This window comes from Ursus maritimus, unplaced genomic scaffold, assembly GCF_017311325.1.
Source record: "Ursus maritimus isolate PB19 unplaced genomic scaffold, ASM1731132v1 scaffold_5, whole genome shotgun sequence".
NCBI lineage: Eukaryota > Metazoa > Chordata > Mammalia > Carnivora > Ursidae > Ursus > Ursus maritimus.
In genome coordinates this window covers 561,535-584,369 of record NW_024426663.1, presented here as the reverse complement: position 1 = coordinate 584,369, position 22,835 = coordinate 561,535, and the positions used below count along the sequence as shown (strand labels likewise).

General features: G+C 38.2%; 1 protein-coding gene across 2 annotated transcripts in view; it reads left to right on the top strand.

Moving 5' to 3' along the window:
* Positions 1 to 22,835, top strand: part of APC (APC regulator of WNT signaling pathway) — a 125,115-nt gene that overhangs the window by 84,067 nt on the left and 18,213 nt on the right. Inside the window, exons 7-10 of one of the 2 annotated variants that reach the window (XM_040621974.1) lie at positions 3,386 to 3,490; positions 15,398 to 15,496; positions 18,021 to 18,399; positions 20,134 to 20,229. In XM_040621974.1, coding sequence (XP_040477908.1) covers positions 3,386 to 3,490; positions 15,398 to 15,496; positions 18,021 to 18,399; positions 20,134 to 20,229 — 679 coding nt within the window. The remainder of the gene's footprint in view (positions 1 to 3,385; positions 3,491 to 15,397; positions 15,497 to 18,020; positions 18,400 to 20,133; positions 20,230 to 22,835) is intronic. The other variant, XM_040621975.1, reaches the window with a different exon arrangement.

Below are 22,835 nucleotides of genomic sequence, written 5' to 3'. Positions count from 1 at the left end.
AAATATCTCAACAATTTTTTTTTTTTTTAATTTTTTTCAGCCCTAGGGTAGAAAACTTTGGGGAAGTTGTCCAGCAACTCTGGAAATGAGGATGCTAGTTAGGATTATTCCTTCATAGGAAATGAGCAGCGGTTTCTTTGCCCTCAATGTTAGCAGTCTCTTTGGACAGTGGTCAAGAGTGCAGGCAGGCCTGTAGCCTATCAGTCAAAGAATAAAGGGAAGTAAGTAACAAAACGAAAGAAGAAGGAGGAAAGAAAATAGAGTAAGTGTTAAATATTAGTTTGGGCCCTGGAGTCAGGCTTGTGATCCCAGCTCTGACTCTGTCATTTACTAGGAAGGTGACCTAAAGCCAGATGCTTATCTTCTCTGTGCCTCAGTTTCTTTATCTGTAAAGTGGTGATAATATTAATCCCTACCTCAAGAGTTGGTATGAGGATTAAATAAATCCATAGATACCAAGTGATCAGGGCATAGTAAACATTAGACTTTATCATATTCATCAGCCCATGATCAGATGGGTCTGGTAACCCTTCAGGACTACTGTGTTTCTGTGGACTCCCCCCCCATTCTCCTTCTCTTGGAAATGACTTTACTAATCTCCCTCCATAATTCCACGTCCTCCATAGAGCAAATAGTACCTGTCATCAGAACCGCCAGTCCTTCCCGTCAGGAGGTGTTCTGCCTTCTTGCCTGCGCTTTGGATTTTCAACTCCTGCCTTTTCTGGAACTTCTTACTCTTATCTCTTTTCTCTCACATATTTATCTTCTGTGGCACCTTTGCATTGACATTTAAACATACTCTACTCTTATCTTTAAAATATAAGATAACCTTCCTCAATTCTTCCTCTCCCTGCAGCTACCTTCCTTCATCTGTCCCCTTACTTCCTTCATTGTCTTTTCCCATTTCTCCACTGCACAGGTGTTTCTAGGCTCCCAAGTCTGTATTTCCTCCCCACCATTCACTCTTAAGACACATCAGTCTAGCTAGTCTCTACTTCCATCAGTGACTTCTATATTACTAATTAAATTGATATTTTCAGTCTTCATCTTGACATTTTCTGCATTATTGAACACTTCCTATTGCTTGAAATATTCTTCTCTTGGTATTTATGGCAACATTTTCTTGGCTTTTTCCCCACCTCTTTGGCTTTTATAGGCCCAAGTTCTTTTTTCTGGACATTAATTGTATGCATTCCTTAAGTCTTTATTTCCTTTATCTGTATTATCTTTCCCTTAGACCATCTCATTTATGCTTATAGCTTCACTTACCTCTTACACAGTATTGGCTCTCAAATTCATTTTTCTAGCCCTGAGTTCCAGACTCCTAAACCTATGTGCCTTCTCTGCATCTCCACTTAGATGTCTCGAAGACACCTTAAAGCCAACATATTCAAAACATAATTAATGACCTTTCCTCCTAAGTCCTTCTTACCATGCCACCTCCTCCAAAAAAACAAACAAACAAACAAACAAACCCCTCACTCCCTTAGTATTACCTTCTCTGCAAGTGACACCATCATTATTCATTTGTGTGAGCTAAGAAATACAAGAATAATTCTTGACACCAGATCTCTTCTTCTAGTCCATATCCAGTAATATCAAGTCCTTCAGATTTACCTCTCTGTTCCTGCTGCTTTTATCCCTGTCACTGCTTGCCTGGTGTCAGTTACCATCATCTCACACTTAAATTAATACGTTACCTTCCAAACTGGTCTCCTCTATGTTTCCTACCTACTTAGACCATTTAAAATTAAAATTTGACCTTAAAAAATCAATTTACATTAACTTTTCCCATTAATGGTCTAGTATTGGTTATGTGAGGGCAGAAGCGATACATGAGAATCACACTAAAATTCAACAAAATCAGTAAGTTGTTTTTTTTTTTACCATCTTTTTTCTACTCTCTGCACCATGACTTTTCTGATGTACTAGAACAAACTGCCCCCCCTTCTGCCCCAGGTCCTTTGCATATGATCTCTTTGCCTGAAACCTTCCCCTAATTCTGTCCCTTTTCCCAGAACTCCTATTCTTTAGATCTCAGTTCATACAGCACTTCCTGAGATGGCTCTTTCCCAAACTGTTAGGCCATGTGATATCTTTCTTCTTATTTATTCTCACAGCACCTTGTACTCTTTTTTTCAGTGTGCTTGTCAAAGTGTTAACTTTATTGTTAGTTCTCTCATTATTTGATAGTATCCCTGATGAGCTGTAAGCTTGAGGACTTTGTAGAACAGTGTCTTGTTTCGCCAGCACTGTATTGTGCGGCACCTCGTGCAGGTAACTAACATAGCAGATGCTCGGTCAGCACTTTTACCTTGACATCTTTAATTATGTTAGTGTCAAATTTTTGTGTTTTTAGTGGGTTTTTTATTCATTTTGTCTCTTGATTGACTTTATAATGTCTCTACTTTTATTGCATTTGTTGAATTTTATAGTGTGATTTTCAGATGATACTATTTTTTCTTCTCTTTCTGAATTATTGGAGCTACTACCTCATTTTTGCCTATATATAACTTAACTAGTTTATTGATGGAAATACTGCATGTAAATTAACTTTTAAGTCAGATTTTAAATGGTCGAGGAAAGCTTGATGTTTAAGGGAAGTTCCAGTGGAAGCCATTTTGTAATATAATTATCCACTATTAAATATGTCAAGTTTTTTAAAGTGTAATTTTTATTTTTGAGTATCATTTTCCTAGAGCAAGCAAGCACATTTGTGCTTCTATAAAAGATAATGGAAAAATTATTTTACTTCTTTGATTCTGCAGTGATATTTTTACAGAGTGATTGCTTTATACTGGATATAATCTATCCTGAAACGACTGCTTTTACTGGATATAATCTGTCATTTTCATTTCATATAACAGATGGTGGTTACATTAGAAAAGGTTTTTGGTATTATTCATATCAAAATCTAAGAGGTTATTGATTTCATGACTTTCATTAGCAGAAGATGTATATATATTCTATGTATAAATATACAGAATGTATTTGTAAGCTTAGGTAATAGTTTGTTACATTTGCAGCTCCATTAAATGCCAGAACCATGTGACCTTGTGGAAGAGACAATTATTTGTTCTAGTTGGGTTATATCCCTGATAGTGATGTGAGCACAGCTGGTGGAGGATGGTGTTTCTGTGAGTCTCAGAAAATCCTTTGTCTTGTGCGGCTCTAATGCTCAAGGGACACACGTCACTTTCCTCTTACTGAAATAGTTAACTGCCAACCATGCTGGAGGTTATGAAGTATAAAGTGCAGTTCCATGGTTTTGTAAACCGGTATAATTGATGCATTCAAAGCTTTAATGCAGGAAAGAAAAAAAAGCTGTGGGCTAAGAAAGCATTCACCGTTTTTGTATGTAATGATGTTAACTCCATATTAACAGAGGTCATCTCAGAGCAAGCATGAAGCCGGCTCACATGAAGCTGAGCGGCAGAGTGAAGGTCAAGGAGTGGCAGAAATCAACATGGCAACTTCTGGTGGTGGTCAGGTAAATAAATTATTTTATTGGTTTTCTTTTTAATTAGCTATTTAAATATTTTTTAAAGGAATATGGAGTAAGATAGTCCTCAGAATAATCTGTAAATCTCACTGATTTCCTTAGTCCTGAATAGTATCTCCAGAAGAATTCATTGCCAAAATGCTGTCATTTTTCTTTATTACATCTAACAATAATGCTTTCAAAATTTCTTAGTATATTTTATAGCTTTAATTATGTATTTCTGTTTTAGCCTAAAATGATTAGCATGAGTAGAGGGTTTTTTTGAAAAATAAATACTAAACTTCATTTCTGTTATATATAATTTGACCTAGTTCTTATTGCTTACATTGAACAGATTTGCTCTTTCTCTAAGGCATTCTTTGCAAAGACGTTTTTGTTTTTAAAAGTGATAAGGACTTTGTTATAATTCTTGTTTTCTGTTGTGGTTCAAGGTTGCATAAATCTAGAAATCCAAGTTTTATAATTGAAAAAAAATGATACAAATCCTCCTAAAAAGAGACATAGCCCAGTCATGTTTAACCATTATCACATCATTTTTAGCAAAATTGTGGAAATCAACTTGATTTTTTTTTTAATGTAGCACTGTTATCTTGTTTTTCTGCCATTAATTTCCTATTAGAGTTTTATCAGAATGCATCATAATATGACAGAATTTTGTTCGGGTTGTTTGGTCTTCTCCACATTTTTTTCAATGGATATTTTTATGTTGTAAATGAGTGATTTTTTAAAATAGAATTTCACTGTTTTTAAAGATAATTTCCCCACTGTTGATATAAAATATTCCTGTAGTATCTGTAGGTTATTTTTGATAATATTTTTTTTAAAGAGCGTGGATTAAAATTTAAAGCTTAAAATGTCTCATATTTAAGGGGCACCTAGATAGCTCAGTCTGTTAAGCGTCTGCCTTGGGCTCAGGTCATGATCCCAGGGCCCTGGGATCGAGTCCCGCATCCGACTCATGCCCAGCGGGGAGCCTGCCTCCCCCTCTGCCGCCACTCTGCCTACTTGTGCACTCGCTCACTCTCTCTCTCTGTCAAATAAATAAATAAAATCTTTTTTAAAAAAATATTTTAAAAAATGTCTCATATTTAAGTATTTAAATTTATTTTACTAAGTTAAAAAAAGATATTTCATTTTAGGATTACTAGTTAGCATTAAACTGGGGAAAACTCTTCAGTTGAAGATGGTAAATTGAGCAAAAGAAATTATATTTAGCATATTTGAATTATTTTCTACCTTTAGGGAATTATTTGGGACGTTTATGTTTTCCTATATATATATATATGTAGAAAAGAAAGAAAAGTTTCATGCTCTTGACAGAAAACACCATTTACTTAGGATTAGACCAACTATAAATGCTTTGGGTCATATTCCAGTTATTATGTATTTTAAAGTCTCACCTACCCAGTAAGCTGGCTATCCATTTAAAATATAATTGAATCCTTGTCACATTTTTTTACATCAGAATTAATTCTGAGATTAGAGTTAATGTCACAAGGAAAGCTATTAAAAATATAAAAAGATTAGAAAAATGTGGGTAGGATTTTTATAATTTTATAATGAGGTGAATGGGAAAACTTAAAAGAAAAAATCAGTAGCTTCACATAAAAGTGTAAAATTTAAGTACACCCTAAAAATCATGGCAAGATTATAAGACAAACAAAAATTAAGATCTCATTATTTATAAATATTTATAATAAGGAAAAACCTGCATTTCCAAATACATGAAGAGTATAAATTAACTAAAGATCATTAAAACAAACAAATGACATGACATGAACAGGAACTAAAAGAAAAAATAAAATGGCTTTTAAACATATGGGAAGGTGATAATTTTGTTAGTAATGATTTGTAAATATAAACCACAGCCAAAATGAGAATTTTTTTTTTTTTTTTTTTTGGATGCCACTGGGTAAGCAGAGATCAATAACACTCAGTGTTGGTACTGGTAGGTTGACAGGCATTCTTATATTCTGCTTTTAGTTGTATGAAATGGAACAACCTTTCTGAAGAGCAATTTTATGATAAGTATCTAAATGTATAGCTGTACCTGCCCTGTGCCTTGTCATTGTAATATCTAAGATTTAATGCTATGAGGTAATAGGTGACGAGTGTTCAGAAATGTTTGAAGAGATTCATCATATTATTATAATAGCAAAAATTGGAAATAACTTGAATGTATATTAATCAGTAATTGATTAAATTATTAGTCATTTGAGTGGGATAAGTGGTTAAGTAGCTCTGGAGTCAGCAGACCCATGATTAATCCTGCTCCCCTGCTAACTAGCTAAGAGACTAATCTTGGCCAAGTATAAACTCTGGGCTTTAGTGTTTGTTCTTTAGCAAAATAAGATGGTATGGTTGTGAGAAATAAATGTGATATGCACTTGGGGCGCCTGGGTGGCACAGCGGTTAAGCGTCTGCCTTCGGCTCAGGGCGTGATCCCGGCATTATGGGATCGAGCCCCACATCAGGCTCCTCTGCTGGGAGCCTGCTTCTTCCTCTCCCACTCCCCCTGCTTGTGTTCCCTCTCTCTTGCTGGCTGTCTCTACCTCTGTCGAATAAATAAATAAAAAAAATCTTAAAAAAAAAAAGTTAAAAAAAAATGTGATATGCACTTAACACAGTTCTTGGTGTATAGGAGATACTCGTTAAACATAATAGCTTATTTTTATTAATAGCTAATAATTATTTTTTAAGTTAATAAATATTATGTGCTAGATGGTGTATTGTACTCTGGAGATAGAGAATTGAAGAGGACAGATAGTCCCAGGCCTCACAGAACCTACATGGTACATACATACACATGTTAGAAATGATAAATTGTGTTTCTGCTTATATAGAGATCTAACTTTTATTTCAGCCTTCCCTTTTCTAGTATATTTTTCATAATATAATCAGAGCGATCCTTCCAAAACACCATTCATTATCACTTATTTCAGTGTCTACCCTACTGCCCATAGAATACAATCTAGATTCTTTGTTGCCTGCTCTTTCGGCAGTATCTCTGACGATTTGCCCCCATTTCTTCATACTCCCTCAACTTCAGCTTCTTCAGGTCCTTGAGTATGTCCAGGCTTTCCCCATGACGCTTACTGCTTGGAACTCTCCTCTCTTTCAGTTCACTTGTATGTGTTCTACCCATCCTTCCCCCTCAGTTTAAATGGCACTTCTTCCAGGACATTCTCCTTGTTCCCACCTCCCTAGAACTGATAAAGTGCTCTCAGGTACTCTCTTTTTCTGTTCTCATAGAATTTAGCACAATTTATTGTAGGTTTAATTGTCTGTCTTCCTTTTAAAATCCTTTAAGCTGGGGACACCTGGGTGGCTCAGTTGGTTAAGTGTCCAACTCTTGATCTCAGCTCACATCTTGATCTTAGGATCATGAGTTCAAGCCCCGTGTTGGACTCCACACTGGGTATAGAGCCTACTTAAAAAAAGTAGGCTCTGAACTGTATGGCATTCCTCACCATTGTACCCCAGACAACTAGCACAGTAAGTGTTTAAATGCTTGCTGAATATTAATAAATGCTATTAACTGCAAAAAATAATTATAACATTTTTTCTTTAAAAAAGCAAGTATTCTTTCATATGTATACATGTGTACATGCATAGAGAAATGTCTGGAGGAATATTGTTCACATTGTTACCAAGGGTATCTCCAAGTTCTGGGATTTATGTTGTTTTACCCTCATATTTACATTTTTATGTATTGTTTGAATTTTTTGTAATGAGCATGAGATCTGTTAAAAACAGTGAATCAGAGGCAAGCATTCATTCATTCTGCAGATGGTGAATTTGATAGCTCTGCAGGGTCAGCGGTGAACATGACTAGTACATTCGTTTGGCAATATTAGCCATAGACCTTGCCACCAAATTGGTGTTTGACTGGCATTAATACTACTAATGCCATTTATTTGGTTACTTTTGGTCACTGTTTAAAACAATACTACAGCTGCTCCGAATCCTGATGTAGCCAAGTGAACATACCTGTGGGACTGTGATTCAGGTAGCCAAGATTCCTGTAACCATCCAGCAAAGCTCCCATCCTGGTGCACTTACACGGCGTGCAAGTTCATTGTACACCCTCTATCACCTGGTTTCCTGCCCCCATCCGCCTGCCAGAGTGATCTTTGCAAAAAGTAAATCACCGTCTTTAAAATCCTTTAATGGCTTCCCTTGGTTCTTAGAATAAGATAACCCTTTATTATGACCTATAGAACCTGGCTCCTGCCTAACTCGTCAGCTTTACGTCACGCTTTGCTCTCACTACTTCACCACACTGGCTTTTCAGTACCTTCTATTTATTGGGCTCCCTTTCCGCAGCTGTGCACAATCTGTACCCCTTCTTCACAGTGCTCTTCTCGTCCCATTTCACTCCATTAACATCAGTTCACATGTTTTTGCACTTAAGCATGACTTTCTCAAGAGGCTTGAACAGTTCCAGTTCCATTGTTATAGGCTGTCCTAGAACATTCCTCTCCTTTGAAGACTACCACATTTGCAGTTTTACTTTTTTTTAAAAGGTTTTATTTATTTATTTGACAGAGACAGGCAGCCAGCGAGAGAGGGAACACAAGCAGGGGGAGTGGGAGAGGAAGAAGCAGGCTCATAGCAGAGGAGCCTGACGTGGGGCTCGATCCCAGAACGCCGGGATCACGGCCTGAGCCGAAGGCAGATGCTTAACGACTGCGCCACCCAGGCGCCCCATGCAGTTTTACATTTATTTGTGTGATTATTTGATTAATTTTGATTTCCCCCACTAGACTGTAAGCTCCAGAAGGGCAAAGATTTTATCTAGTTTTATCCATTTTCATATCCTCACAGGCCCTGGTAAATAGTAGATAACAGTAAATATATGTTGGTTGGAAAGAATATCCGGCCTCCCTTCTAGAAATAGTGTTTCTTCATCTGTGATTAATCTCCCCTGGAAATTACATGGAAGGAGAAAGCTGGAAGTAAATTATACAGGTCAGATCCCTGCTTGCTTAGTATATAACTACGTGTGTAATTCATTTATGAATTGGTTCTCAGCTTTTCTATTTGAAGTTTAGAACCAGATCTCTAGTGATAGCCAGTAAGTAGTGATAAAGTTCAGCCAAGAGCGGGAAAGAAATGAAATGATAAGAGAACACTTTGCTGCTAATAAGCATTTTAAAACTTTTTACTATGGAAAATTTTAAATATATACAGAGGCAGATAAAATAATATAGTAATCCACATGTACCCTACTCCATTTGCCCTACCATTTTATTTTTGAAGAAGATCCAACATCGTCATCATTTCCTCCATAAATACTTCACTCTGTATTTCCAAAAGATAACACGTTTTAAAAATATATAACTATCGGGGCGGGGGGGTGCCTGGCTGGCTCAGCTGGTAGAGCATGCAACTCTTGATCTCAGGGTTGCAAGTTCAAGTCCCACATTGGATGTAGAGCTCACTTTAAAAAAAAGAACTAAAAGTATATTGCCTCTTCCACCCTCAGGCTAGGTTCGACATTGACTTAGAGACTCCTGCTGCCTGTGAAATAGAAACCCTGGAGTCACTTTTTAAAGTGAGTAAGCGAGAAGAGAGAAGAGGGGTTCCCATCCAGGAGAAATACTTGAAATTTACTATATCCCAGCTCTACTGAGTGCAGCCACCAGGCATAGCCCTTCTAGGCCCCCTCAGTGAACTTCGGAGTGCCTGTCTCTATTGGCAGTGGTTATTTAAGAATGAATAAGGGAGGGGCGCCTGGGTGGCACAGCAGTTAAGCGTCTGCCTTCGGCTCAGGGCGTGATCCCGGCGTTATGAGATCGAGCCCCACATCGGGCTCCTCCGCTATGAGCCTGCTTCTTCCTCTCCCACTCCCCCTGCTTGTGTTCCCTCTCTCGCTGGCTGTCTCTATCCTGTCGAATAAATTAAAAAAAAAAAAATCTTAAAAAAAAAAAAAGAATGAATAAGGGAAAAGCAGAAAAAAAGAGATGCTTGATTCTAATATGTACTGATTAAAAGAAATTATAGTTACTTGGAAGGGTCCCCTCCAGCCATTCATCTTGTCCCCACCTCTGTATTCCCCAGCCCATTTTTCACTTCACCTTTTCCCCCACTCCTTTCACCTGAAAGATAATACAAAATTCATTCATCAATGTTCAGCATCTGTTTACTAAGCGTCTGCCTTATGCAAAGACTGTTCTCAACCCCAGGGTATGGGTGTGAGCTAGGTATGTGCTATCTTTTCCTTAAGAAACTTACAATCTAGAAGTAAGACAGGTGAGCAGTTTCCACAAAGTGTGTTAAGTATTATGAGAGCGCCAGTACATTGTATTACAGGAACACACATTAGAAGCACTTAACTAGCGTTAAGATGATGTCGGTCCTGGAAAAAGTTATAAATTAATTTATTATGACACCTCAAAAATGATTGGGTAAATTAGGTGAAAGATGATGGTGGCCTGAGGATTAGGGAACTATTGATAGATTGGAGAGAGTCAGTTAGTAGGTGGATATCTGAGTACCTGAGAATGTTTAGGAAATAGAATCCGTAAGGTTTGGTGTTGGGTATAACAGTGAGAGGGGGAAGGGGAAAGAAGTCAAGAATGACTTCCAGGTTTTTGTCATAGGCAGCTAGGAGGCTGGTGATACAATTCACTGATAGCTCTAGATGAGGAGAGATTTGTGGAGGAAAATAATCTAGTTTCAAAAATGTTAAAATTAAGGTTAAGTTTGAAGGTGTTAAATATGAGACATTGAAGTAGAAATGTCAGGTAGGCTGTTAGATATTTGAGTTTGGAATTGAAGGGAAGGGTGAAGAATGTGGTGATAACTTAAGATATGGAAGATTTTTACATCCCCCGTGATCATAGAGTGAGAAGATGAAGACCTGGGCTAACATGCTAAAGCAAGGGAATCATATTGTTCCAAAAAAGAGGAAACAGTAAACATTATTCACCATAAGGACTAAAAAATCTGCATTGGGTTTTACCAAAAAAAATTCAGTGTTGATCTTAGCAAGAGCAATTTCATTGGCTTTTTTCACTATCATATTATTTTGAAGTGAGTTGAGGCTTAAATGGAAGATTAAAAAGTAGGAGAGAACTGGGTGCCTGATGGACCTAGTCAGTAGAGCATGCGACTCTTGGTCTCAGGGTTGTGAGTTTGAGCCCCATGTTGGATATAGAGAGGACTTAAAGTCTTAAAAAAAAAAGTGGAAGAGAGTAATTCTAGCTAGCTCAAAAAGTGAACAGGCCTTTAACTGATGCAGAATACAGATTTGAGAGAAAATTTGCTGATTGTTTTATTTTTTTAAGATAGAAGAGCTGAGGGGCACCTGGGTGGCTCAGTCGTTAAGTGTCTGCCTTCGGCTCAGGGCGTGATCCCGGCGTTCTGGGATCGAGCCCCACATCAGGCTTCTCCGCTTGGAGCCTGCTTCTTCCTCTCCCGCTCCCCCTGCTTGTGTTCCCTCTCTCGCTGGCTGTCTCTCTGTCAAATAAATAAATAAAATCTTAAAAAAGAAAAAAAAAAGATAGAAGAGCTGAGCATGCTTGAATGGCAGTGGGAAGGAATCAGTAGAGGGAAGGGATCCAGAGCACACATGAAGGGATGGGCCAGAGGTAGAAGAGGTGTCCCTGATGTAGCAGCAGAAAGTGGAGATGGATATGGTGGCAGGTTATTTTGTTGGTTTGGTAACAAAAAGGTGAGGGAGTTTTGTCTGATGGCTTCTATTTCTCCATACATTAGAAGGTAAAATTATTTGTGGTAAAGGAAGGAGAGTCAGTTTTGTACAAAAGGAGGCATATATAAAATAGCCACTATAAGGAGAGAAAGGAGAGCTGACTAGGGAAACAAAGATTGTAGGTATAGTACTAAGGGCCCAAATGTATTGGTGACCATAAATGTTAAATGCACAGCATCCTGGAGAGTTGTGTTGTTTTCTCACATGCTCAAATTTCTCAGATACTGCTCAGCAGTCCGTATCAGGGTGTAGAAAAGTGGACAGTTGGACCATCTGTAACTACCGTGTTTGCAGGCAAGTGGGATGGAGTAAGCCTAGAGTAAAGCTGTTGAAAATTAGCAAGAGAATTATTGGAAGCGATACACTGCAAGAAATTCAAGCTGGAATATGTAGAGAGATCCAGTTACTTGCTATTCCAGTCGTTTCAAAGAAGCTTTCTTAGGGAGGGTTAAAGGAGATTGCTACCGTAGGCTGTCAGAGCTGCAACAGGATAACAAAATGTGTTATTTAGAGATGGTGCATTTTGGGGTATGGAAATCGTCCAGGATATAATCATTGAGGTCAGTGGCTAAAATGGAGTAGAGGAGAAAAATGTCATTGAAGATGTTATCAGAGAACTGAGGGGTCAAGGTTTTGAATGGGGTAGGTGCACGGACGTTGAAGTTACCCAGAACGATGCAGTAGTTGAAGTGGAAGGAGGTCAGCGACCTTGTGCCAAAGTAATGATTGGGTACAGTGATTGGGAGGTCAGAGATTATGACAGCACTGGGAAAGGGGGAAAAGGTGATTATAACCCAAAGAGATTTGGGCCTGTTACAGGGTTTGAAAATGATTCAAAGAGTGAGGAAAACATAGACTTACACTGCCTCCTGACTCTGTGAAGTACATGGCTCATAGGAGAAAAAGCTGCAGCCAGAAGGGATTTCTTTTAAGAGCCAGGTTTCAGGTAAGGCCAGGAGTAACACAAGCAGTAAGTGAAAAGTTGAGGATTCATGCAGCATGGAATCTGGATTCCCCAAGAAAGGTTGGATAGGAAAGAAAACGGGGGGGAGGGGAGTCTCACACTCTTTAGGGCTGAGAGTTGAGAATGATGTAGAGAATACTTGTACCTTTGAACAGTGAGCAAGGCCAATTCCAGAGATGTGCAACATGACTGCTTTAACAGCTCTTGAGTTTATGAGAGAGTTAATCACACTCAAGTTTCTTCAGAATTTACTCATGAGTTGAGTAGAAAACACTTCTTAGGAAGTTACCATTTCTTGTGGGATATCATTTCTCTAAGTCTCTCTGAAAGATGTTGGCACAGGTCTAGTCGTAATAAAAGGACCCAGGAAAGATTCTCAGGGCGCAAATTCTAGGCTTCTAGGTCGTATGGGTATAGGAACATTTTCTTGATATCTCCTTATAATAAATGCATCTGAATTTCTATCTAAATAGATTGGGAGAAGAGGAAGTGCCCCAAAATCAAGGAGCTGATTTCTTTCAGTACAGGAAAATAGTAGGATTGAAGCTTAAAGATAATTTGATGTCTACACTGAAATGAATGTCAGGAACATGTTTTATTTTAGAAATAGGTTTTCCCTTGTTTTATAATTTAGCCCCTTGTTTCTCTTTTGTTTCAAAGAGTGTGTTCGCTATCTGTTGCTGCTTAACAAATGTAGCAGCTTAAAACAGCAAACATTATTGTTTCTGTAGGTCAGGAATCCTGCTGCAGCCTAGTTGAGGGCCTCTGATTCAGGGTCTCTCCTGAGGCTACAGTCATGGCGTTGGCTGGGACCACAGACATTTTAAGGCTTGACTAGGAGAAGATCTGCTTCTAAGCTCACCCACATGGCTATTGGCAGGCCTCATATCCTCACCGACTGTTGGCCAGAGAAACCAGTTCCTTGCCACCTGGATCTGGCCACAGAGCAGTTCACAACGTAGTAGCTGGCTTCCCTCAGAGAGAACAAGAAAGGGTACACACGGTGGAAGCCACGGTCTTTGTAACCTTATCTTGAAAGTGACTTCTCATCACCTCTGCAGCATTCTATTCACTGGAATCCAGTCCCTAAATCTAGCCCATACTCAAAATGAGGGAATTACATTACATAAGGGCACGACTGCCAGGAGACAAGGATCACTGGGGTTGCCTTACAGCCTGACTATCACAAACGATCAGATATCCTCAAAGACAGTACTCTTGCTTCAGGATAAGGAGTCATTCACCTTCTCCTGTAGACCAAGAAAGGCCCCTTGCCTGAATTTACTTTAAAAAAAAAATAAACCCTGACTATTCTCTACCCTGAATCTTGGTTCCTCAAATCCACCCTCCTTATTACAACCAGGTATTGACTTATTCCAACTCACTGTATCCTCCGGAGTGGAGATAAACAACTCACAATCTTCAAACCTGTTTTTCCCATTATGGGAAAAACACTCCTTTGCCACACCCCCTTCTCCAATTAGCCAGAGCATCTATATGTGAGAGAACCAGCAAAGTCGTCCTCTGCCCAGATATTCTTACAGATTTTACTCCTAGCTCTTTCATTCATAACAAATATTTTGTGGATACCTAGTATGAACTTAAAACTACCCTGGGTCCTGAGGATACAGCAGTCAACAGAATAAAGTTTCTGCCCTCAGTTTATATTCTAGCTTTTCCTTTTGAAAGATTAAGCATTGCAACAGCATACCTGCCAATATTGCTTTCTAATTGGATATTATTCTTATAATCATTATTCTTAATTATTATTAAATGGCTTTAGCCATAACCAGTATTTTGATAGGTCCCCCACGTATTTATCTGTAGCCCCTACTCCTGTCCAGAGTTGCATCAGAATTGCATCGTGTGTTTTCAGATGCCCGTTGAGCATATTTACTGTATGTCAGTATAGTGAATGGTGATCTCAGGTCCCACATGGAAGCCCATTGTCTCTTCCTGGATTTCACGTGTTCACACTTCTTGTACTATCTGCCCATTTATGCACACTCAGTGCCTCCAGGTTGTCCTTCGTTCCCAGTGTCTCTGCTCACGTCTATTCAGTGAGCAAACCAGTTGATTCTGTCCTCTAAATATAGGGTATCCCCAACTCCCTATTCCTACTTGCTTACTTTGTAGCCTCATGACTGTTCAGCTGTTGAAAGTACCCTCTTCCCTGCATTCCCACCTGTGATCTTTCCATCCTGTCTTATATACTCTTATAATAAAAGATGCAATTCTGGGGGGTGCCTGACTGGCTCAGTCAGAAGGGCATGCAACTCTTGGTCTCAGTCAGGGTCGTGAATTCAAGCCCCACATTGGGTGTAGAAATTACAAAATAAAATTTAAACAATAAATAAGTAAAGATAGAATTCTGGTTGTGCCATCCTCCTGCCGAAAGTTTGGTGGCTCTACAACATCCACAGCTTGAAAGCAGCATCTTTCAAATGACTCATGAGACACTTAATAACTTAACCCAGCCTTTATCTCCCACCATACACCTTGTGTTCTGTCCACATTAAACAAACACTCCGCGCTCTCCATTATTACACCTTTATACAGACTGTCGCATTTGTCTCCTACCCCAGAACTCAAGGCCCACCTTAAATGTTACTTGTTTTATGCAGCCTTTAATAGTTCCTGATAGCAAGTAGTTGTTTCTTCCTGTTTTCCTTCAATATTTTGTTATTTTTTCCCCACAGTATTTTATACATTTTTCTACTCTGGTGCTTATCATATCATAGTGCAATTATTTATTTTTTCATGTCTTTCTCTAATGAAGTTTTAAGCAGTCCTCTCTATACTGTGAGTTCCTAGAGAACATGGACTCTACCGAATTCCAAGTTAGTTTTGTGGTAATATAGAGCATTTCATCAATTAATAAAGCTTTCTATCAATAAATTTATCTTTAACTGAATGTGGTTTCATGTCTTTTGATCTGTGAAAAAATACCACTCTTAGAATTTCTTCAGTGTTTGGTTATTTCCACACTGTATTTAACTGTCTTTTGCAACAAATCTTTTCTTCAGTTTTTCTTTAAAATCGACTTAAGTTCACAGGTAAAAATACTCATTTTGAGCAGTTAAAATGTCCACACTCTAATGCTGTATTTAGCTGTTTACCCTAAAGACCGTTCACTTGGTGCACCTGAACATGAAGTTAGCTGTATTTATCTATAATCTAAATTACACTATCCATAATTTTGCTTAATTTCTAGGGTTCAACTACACGAATGGATCATGAAACAGCCAGTGTTTTGAGTTCTAGTAGCACACACTCTGCTCCTCGAAGGTTGACAAGTCATCTGGGAACCAAGGTAACAGAAGATTTCAAACTCTGGTCACTAAGACTACGAGTACTTTGCTAAAACATTCTTCACTCATCTTTTCAGTTCAACTAGAGGAGAATTCTGGTTCCATCACCACAGCCTCTTCTTAAACATCTTTATACAAAAGAGCACAAAGGAAAAATGAGGATGGTAAAAAGTGCCAATTTAGCTAGTTTTTTATTCTTTCTCAGCCTTTCATTCGACTTCTCTGCAAGTATCCTAAGCTCCAGCCACAGTGGCGTACTTGCTGCTTCCCAAGCCGTCCCTGGGACTTTCTGCCTCCACGTCGTGCCTGCGGTGGCACACACCTCCCCTCTCGACCCCACCGCAAAATGGCCGTCAGAATCCGAGTCAGCCCTCAGCATTCTGCTTGGGCTTTCCTTCTTTACAGAACATTTTCCGATTCCCAGTGCCCTCTGAACTCCCCATGCGGTCTGTCTGCCTCCTTTGAGTCACTGCAGTTTGCATGAAATTCTCTTGAGGAATAGGGACCTTTTTTTTTTTTCTTTTTAAATCTTTTGTGGCATCTAACACAGAGCCTACACATAATGAGTATTTAATAAATTTATTTTAGTGGATGGAAAAATTACTGAAATGGAATGTTACCCCGTGCTGATAAGCGATTTTTCTTAGTCTCTCAGATATTAGCAAATATTTTAGGACTTGAGAATGATGTGTTTAAAAAGAAAATCATTATTTTATTTTTGTTTTAAAGCCAGAGTCTTTAATATTACATTGACAAAGAGGAAATTCTAATATTACTGAACAGTATATTTTCAGTTAAATCTAAATAATTCTATTAACTGTTTCACAACATACTCTAGCTACTTTTTCTTTACTTTAACAATATAATGGCTCTTATGAAAAGCATTACTGAAATAACTAATGTGATTTAAGAAGGGAATTTAGAATAATCAACGATACTGTTAATATGAGACTTAATCCTTTTAATAACTCACAATAGCTGCTGATTGGGATCCCTGTTATCCTAATAACTGTGCTAGAAGTTTGTGCACATTTTCTCTGATCTTCTCAAAAACACTGTGAGGTATTCTTGTCTCTCTTTTTTAAAAGAGAAAACTGAAGCAAAAAAGGTTCAGGCAGCTGTTGCATATTTAAAATGGACTTCGAACCCAGTCTGTCCAGCATCAATGTGTAGTTCTTCCTATAAAGAAAATCTAATATTCACCAGTACTGTTGCATGAAAACTGGCAGCTAGAATATCATTGCCTTTTGAAGTGACTTATGAATGATAATACTAAGATCGTACTACGTCTTTGAACGCCAGCTATCCTATACATGTATTATTTCATTTAATCTTCACAGAGGAAACCTTGTTAGGCAAATTTCTCCATTTTGCAACTGAGAAGGCTGGGGCTAAGAGAAATCAAATAATGTGGTAGGTCACACAGTTCATTCATAAGTGGTGGAGCCAGAATTAGAAAGCCCAGTTTATCCACAGTTCTATACTACCTTCCTGAAACGTTAATATCCAAGAGTAGTAGTGTGTATATATTTAGAGTTTCTCAGCCTCAGCATACTTGACTGGATAATTCTTTATTGTAGGATGTTTAGCAGTATCCCTGGTCTTTACCTAGTAGATGCCCATAGTACTTCCTCTCACAGTTGCGACCACCAAAAATGTCTTCAAAACATTGCCAAAGTGTTCTGGGAGGGTCAAAATCACCCCTGTTCGAGAACTACTGATTTATAGAGATGATACATTCTTATGTAATATTCTCTACTTTTATGTAATAGCTCTGGCTTTGAAATGAGGCTAATCATAGTCCAGGATAACTGGGTACTGTTTCCAGTTTCTAATTGGCTTCCAAGTAAACCCTTAGAATTTATTGTCAGAGAGTAATTGATGCTTATTGGATGTTTTAAAGAAAGAAAATTGGTTAAGAATCCTGGCCTTGTACTCCCAATGTGACCTTGGCATTCTTCTTTTTATGACAAAATATTTTTATATGTATAAGGGAGAAATCAAATACTTTTAACAATATTATAATCTGGTAAGGGTTAGTGATGGTCAAGAACTAGTACTTAGTAAATAATAATTGTTGAAAAGTGTTTTCTATTTATTGATTATAGTTGTAAATTAAAAGAAGTAAAATTTTTAAATTGTGTAAAATATTTAAGTAAACCACATTCCTCATTCTGTGTGTGTGTGTGTGTGTGTGTGTGAGAGAGAGAGAGAGAGAGAGAGAGAGAGAGATCAGTTGTCATTCACTATAACCAGCTGATCCCGACAAACACCAATTTAAGTATGTGGGAATCTACTTTCTCTTTCAACACTGTATGCCATCACTACTTCTAGTTACTCATATAAACAAATTGGTGATGATTATATGGATTTTGAAATAATGCTCATTACTTCATCCTAGAAAGGCGTTTTGAGTTTTGTTTTTCTTAAAATGAGTTAAAATAAATATCCCATTCATCACTTCACTGGTGTTAGCATTTGGGTATAAAAGTCATAATTTTGTTTCTAAACTCATTTGGCCCACAGGTGGAAATGGTGTATTCATTGTTGTCAATGCTTGGTACTCATGATAAGGATGATATGTCGCGAACTTTGCTGGCTATGTCTAGCTCCCAAGACAGCTGTATATCCATGCGGCAGTCTGGATGTCTTCCTCTCCTCATCCAGCTCTTACATGGCAATGACAAAGACTCTGTGTTGTTGGGAAATTCCCGGGGCAGTAAAGAGGCTCGGGCCAGGGCCAGTGCAGCACTTCACAACATCATTCACTCACAGCCTGATGACAAGAGAGGCAGGCGTGAAATCCGAGTCCTTCATCTTTTGGAACAGATACGAGCTTACTGTGAAACCTGTTGGGAGTGGCAGGAAGCCCATGAACAAGGCATGGACCAGGACAAAAATCCAAGTATGTTCCCTGCAGTGCATGTTACAAAGCAAAGTAAAAGTTTTTTAAATGAAAACTTTTTTAGTACGTTGTCTTTATGAGCGGGAATGGGAAATTTATAGTAGCCATCTACAATGCTAACATAGTTTAAAACTTAAGTCTGTATTTTTCTAGAGAAAATTAGTAAAGGAAAATGTTAACATGCAGTACTATGCAACCAAAAAAGAACAGGAGATCCAGAGAGATTTACAGTCATAGCGTAGTAGTTCTAGAAAGAACTTGAGCAATTATGTTTCCATCCCTTCCATTTTATAGATTAAGCTCAAGAAAGTGACTTTTAGTTCCTTCAGCTGTTAGTGACCAACCCATCATCTGTACATTTGCACAACACTCTACTCAGTGGATACAGAACTGTGTTATATCTGTTGTGTTATTTGAGCCTCACAACAGCCTCCTGAAGTAGGAAGGGAAGGTATTATCATCTCCATTTTACAGATGAAGAAACTGAGGCTCAGAGACAGTAAAAGACTTGCCTATAGCCTCATAGCTAGTAAGTGGTAGAGCCAGGAACAGAGGCCAGATCTTCTGCCAGCCCAGTGCTCTTCCCACTGCACCCTCCTGCTTCAGGCGATGGGTCCCAGTTGCTGGGGGTGATCGGCCACGCAGCTCTGTGCTGGGGGAGAAACCCTGGGCTACCAGCCCCTCTCCATCAGGAGCAGGGGAGTTAGGAATTGGGACCCTTGGGGAGATAACTTACTTCATTCCTGTAGCAAGAACCAAAAGCAGTAAGTATATAAGGTAAGACCTTCCTTTTACCTGAACATACACACACGCACGCACACACAGGACAGGGGACAATTGTATCAACCTGTTGATTCAGGGAGGAGTAGAAGGGGTGATGGTGAGAACACCTTCCATGAAGCTTTAGCAGATTTTTTTAGCTTAGGTATAAAGGTTAATTTATTTAAAATGTACAGATTTGCAAGAATAAGAAAATAGCAGAAATAGTCCTTTATATCTTTTTGTCCTAGGGATGAAGAAAACTAAAAAGATACTTTACTGAGAGAACATTGTCTTTCTGGATTTTTTCTGTGGGTATCCACCATTATGTAATAACTTGTATTTTGTGATCTTAATGACTATTCTCAAAATGCTTAAATAAAGTAAATTAATATTACTTCTGAAAAAATAGACTTTTTAAATTTTTATTTCCAATAATGAGCTTTGAAACTGTGTGCATGGTATTAAATGTGGAGGCACATTTTCTTGGACACCCCTTCTGTAGATTCTTGTTTACTGTCTATATGGTAAGCTTTCTCCACAGGTTTGTGCTAGATTTCTTTACTACATTTGTACACAAATAAGTGCTTTTAACCCACACTCGTGACAAGAGTTTAAATAGAAATTATAACAAAAACAGCTTTATGCCAAGGTGTTTTTATTCTTTTACATATTCAACATAATTTTAAGTTATTATTTGAGTTATAGTATAAACCTGCAAGGGATTTATTCTAACAGAGTTAGTTAAAGGCAGATAAGTAGTAAACATTTTTCTGGAACCAAGAAAAGCCCTTTACTCGTACTTCTTTTCCATGTTGGTAGTATTTATTTATTCAGCAAATATTTGTTGATCTACTGAACTGCTACACATTAGGGATATATTAGTGAGCCCTGCTTTTTTTTTTTTAAGTATAATAAACATTGTTGCTTTTGAAAAAACAAAGCATTATGGCTTATGTCAATTTTATTTTTCAGTGCCAGCTCCTGTTGAACATCAGATCTGTCCTGCTGTGTGTGTTCTAATGAAACTTTCATTTGATGAAGAGCATAGACATGCAATGAATGAACTTGGTAAGACAAAAATGTTTCTTAATGCCATAGAAGAGTACTGAAGATTTTTCATCATCGTTGAATTGGCTATAAGGCCACTGATTTCTGTTACCACCTGCTTCCTCCTTGTAGCAAATGATTATACTCGGGTTTCCAGAGGAGAAAACGTTCTCGATGATAGAAACTGCTACCCTGTATAAACTAATTTGGCTTTTCAAAATCTTAGCCAACAATTAGAAAAATTACTAAGTGGGCCACTACTTGCCCCTGTTGCCACAGTAGACCTTATGTGATAGTTGACGGGGAGGGTAATTTAAATTATTTTGAAGTGCGGAGCTACGTGATTGTTCTTGAACTCAGTCACTTCTGATGGACACCGGAAGAAGTTATTATTAAGCTTCTCATTTCTCTTCGTGGTTACCAGTACTTTACCAGATTTTGATGATAAGCGGCACGGTATCTTTGAAACTGGTTAATGAAGAAAAGCATTATGCTCTAATTTAAGTTAGAAATATGCCACTAATTTTGGAAGGGTTACTCTTGTATGTATGTGTTATCACACGCTCTAAACCTTTTATAACCTGCATTCTTGTGCACCCCACTTGTCATGTAACGGTTTTTCTTTGATTTCTAGGTTCATTTTGCACATGTGGTATTTGTAATTGCATCATGCTGAGCCATCTCATGTGAACTGGATCTCTGTAGTTGTGCCACAAGCAAGAACCATACACTGAGTTCCCATCTTAGTGTAGCTGTGCCCTTGCTTTTTGTGCTGTTTGTTTTACATTACATCCCAACCCCCCCTTTGTATTCCTGCCACCCTCATCATTGTCATTCATCATTTATCTTAAAGTCACAAAATCATGAGACTCTTAAACACAGAGAATCTGCATGGCCAAAAATGAGTGTTGTCTCCTTCAGAGTCATCACTTGGGGGGCTGTGTACTTTGGAATCTCAGGCCTGCCCTCCAGCCATGCTTTTCTTCGCACAGACCCTCGCAGTTGGCCCATCTGATTCTCTTTCCTTCCCCCACCCCGCAGCCTCCTGTGGAACTGAGTGTGGTCTTATGGGTTCTCACCTCCTCAGTAGTCTCAGCATTTGTGAAAATTCTATGTCTGGGTATTTTTTTAATGCTAGTAATAATGGGAAGGGGATAAAAATCTTGAATAAACAAGAAAACTAATCCAGTTTTAAACTACTGCAAAGATTTTTCTGTAAATGTCCCTGTGTTCCAATGAACTGTAGACTAGGACTGACACATTAATCATCTGAATTTCAAAGTAAAACCTAGACTCAGTATTTGTTCCTCTTCCTTCTTCAGGTAGGAAGGCTACCCGGGGCATTTCATCACAGGAGCTAGGGCAGGGGCTTTCAGGTGAGGAGCAGGATGGGGCCTCTGGGGGTGTGACTGCTGGGGACAGAGCCACAGGGGATTACTTTCTTCTCATTCCTAGACGCTAAATTTGCACAAAGCAAAAGAAAAATCAAGGTTTGTGGATTGTGGGGAGATGGAGTAAGGAAGTATAAGGTATCTGACAGTGAGGGATAAGGAGGAATGAAGTCCCAAACAGATGAAGGGAAATTCCCAAGCCCAGTCACCTGGGACTATCATTTGTACATACAAGAAGATTCTACAACTTACCAAGGTCATTTAGGTTTGCACCTGTTAGTATTGCAGGTTTTAGACTATGCTATCAGTGATGTATACATTGATTAAGTCCCAGCTCTGTCCCAGAAACTGTGCTAGTAAAAATGGTAAAGATACGGTTCTGACTTTCAAGGAACTCACGATTTCTTTGTATTAGTATTTCCAAAACTAGATCGTAATAATCACAGAGGTACTTATCAAACCATATAGATTCTCTGGCCCTATAGCAAGCAGGCTTAGTAGAGCAGAATCTCCAGAGGGGAACCTAGGAATCATTTAATTAGCAGCCCAGGTGATTCTTATGATCAGGAAATTTTGTGAAACATCAATATATAGAATATTTATGTTGAGCCCCTAATGTTTATTTTAGAATGAGGCATTTCATGCTAATGGTGACTATCTAACCCAAGTAAAAGGAAAATAATACACTTTTTAAAACTAAGTGTCCTCTTTCTCTATCTTTTATATATACATAAGTCTAAATGAAGGGTTCTCTTGGTTTCTGTTGAAGCCACTGGTCCTCTACTAGCTTTAAGGTTATGAGATTGCACATTGGATAATATCTGGTCCATCTGGACCACTTTTTTAAAACACAGACACTGAGCAAAATGTGAAAGGATATGCTTATCATCTTTGCATTACCTTGAAACAGCCTAACTTTTCTAAGGGCAAAACCTATTTTTTATTCTGTCAGCCGTGAATTCACATCATATTTCTGTGAATCCATTTATAGTTTTGACATATGGATTGTATTCATTGCCTTAAAATTTAAAGTTTTTTCACTTGCCTGAACTCATAAAAGGCTCTCTCTTTTATCTGATATCCTAAATTTTATCAAATGTTCTTTTTTCTTCATGGTTTTATTGATATTGACCCTGTCCTTCTTTAATCTTTGTTTTCAGAATCAAGTCCCATGTGTTTTAGTTTTTCTATTAAAAAAAAATTCTTTCTTCATTTAGTGCCTTCTTGAGACCTTCT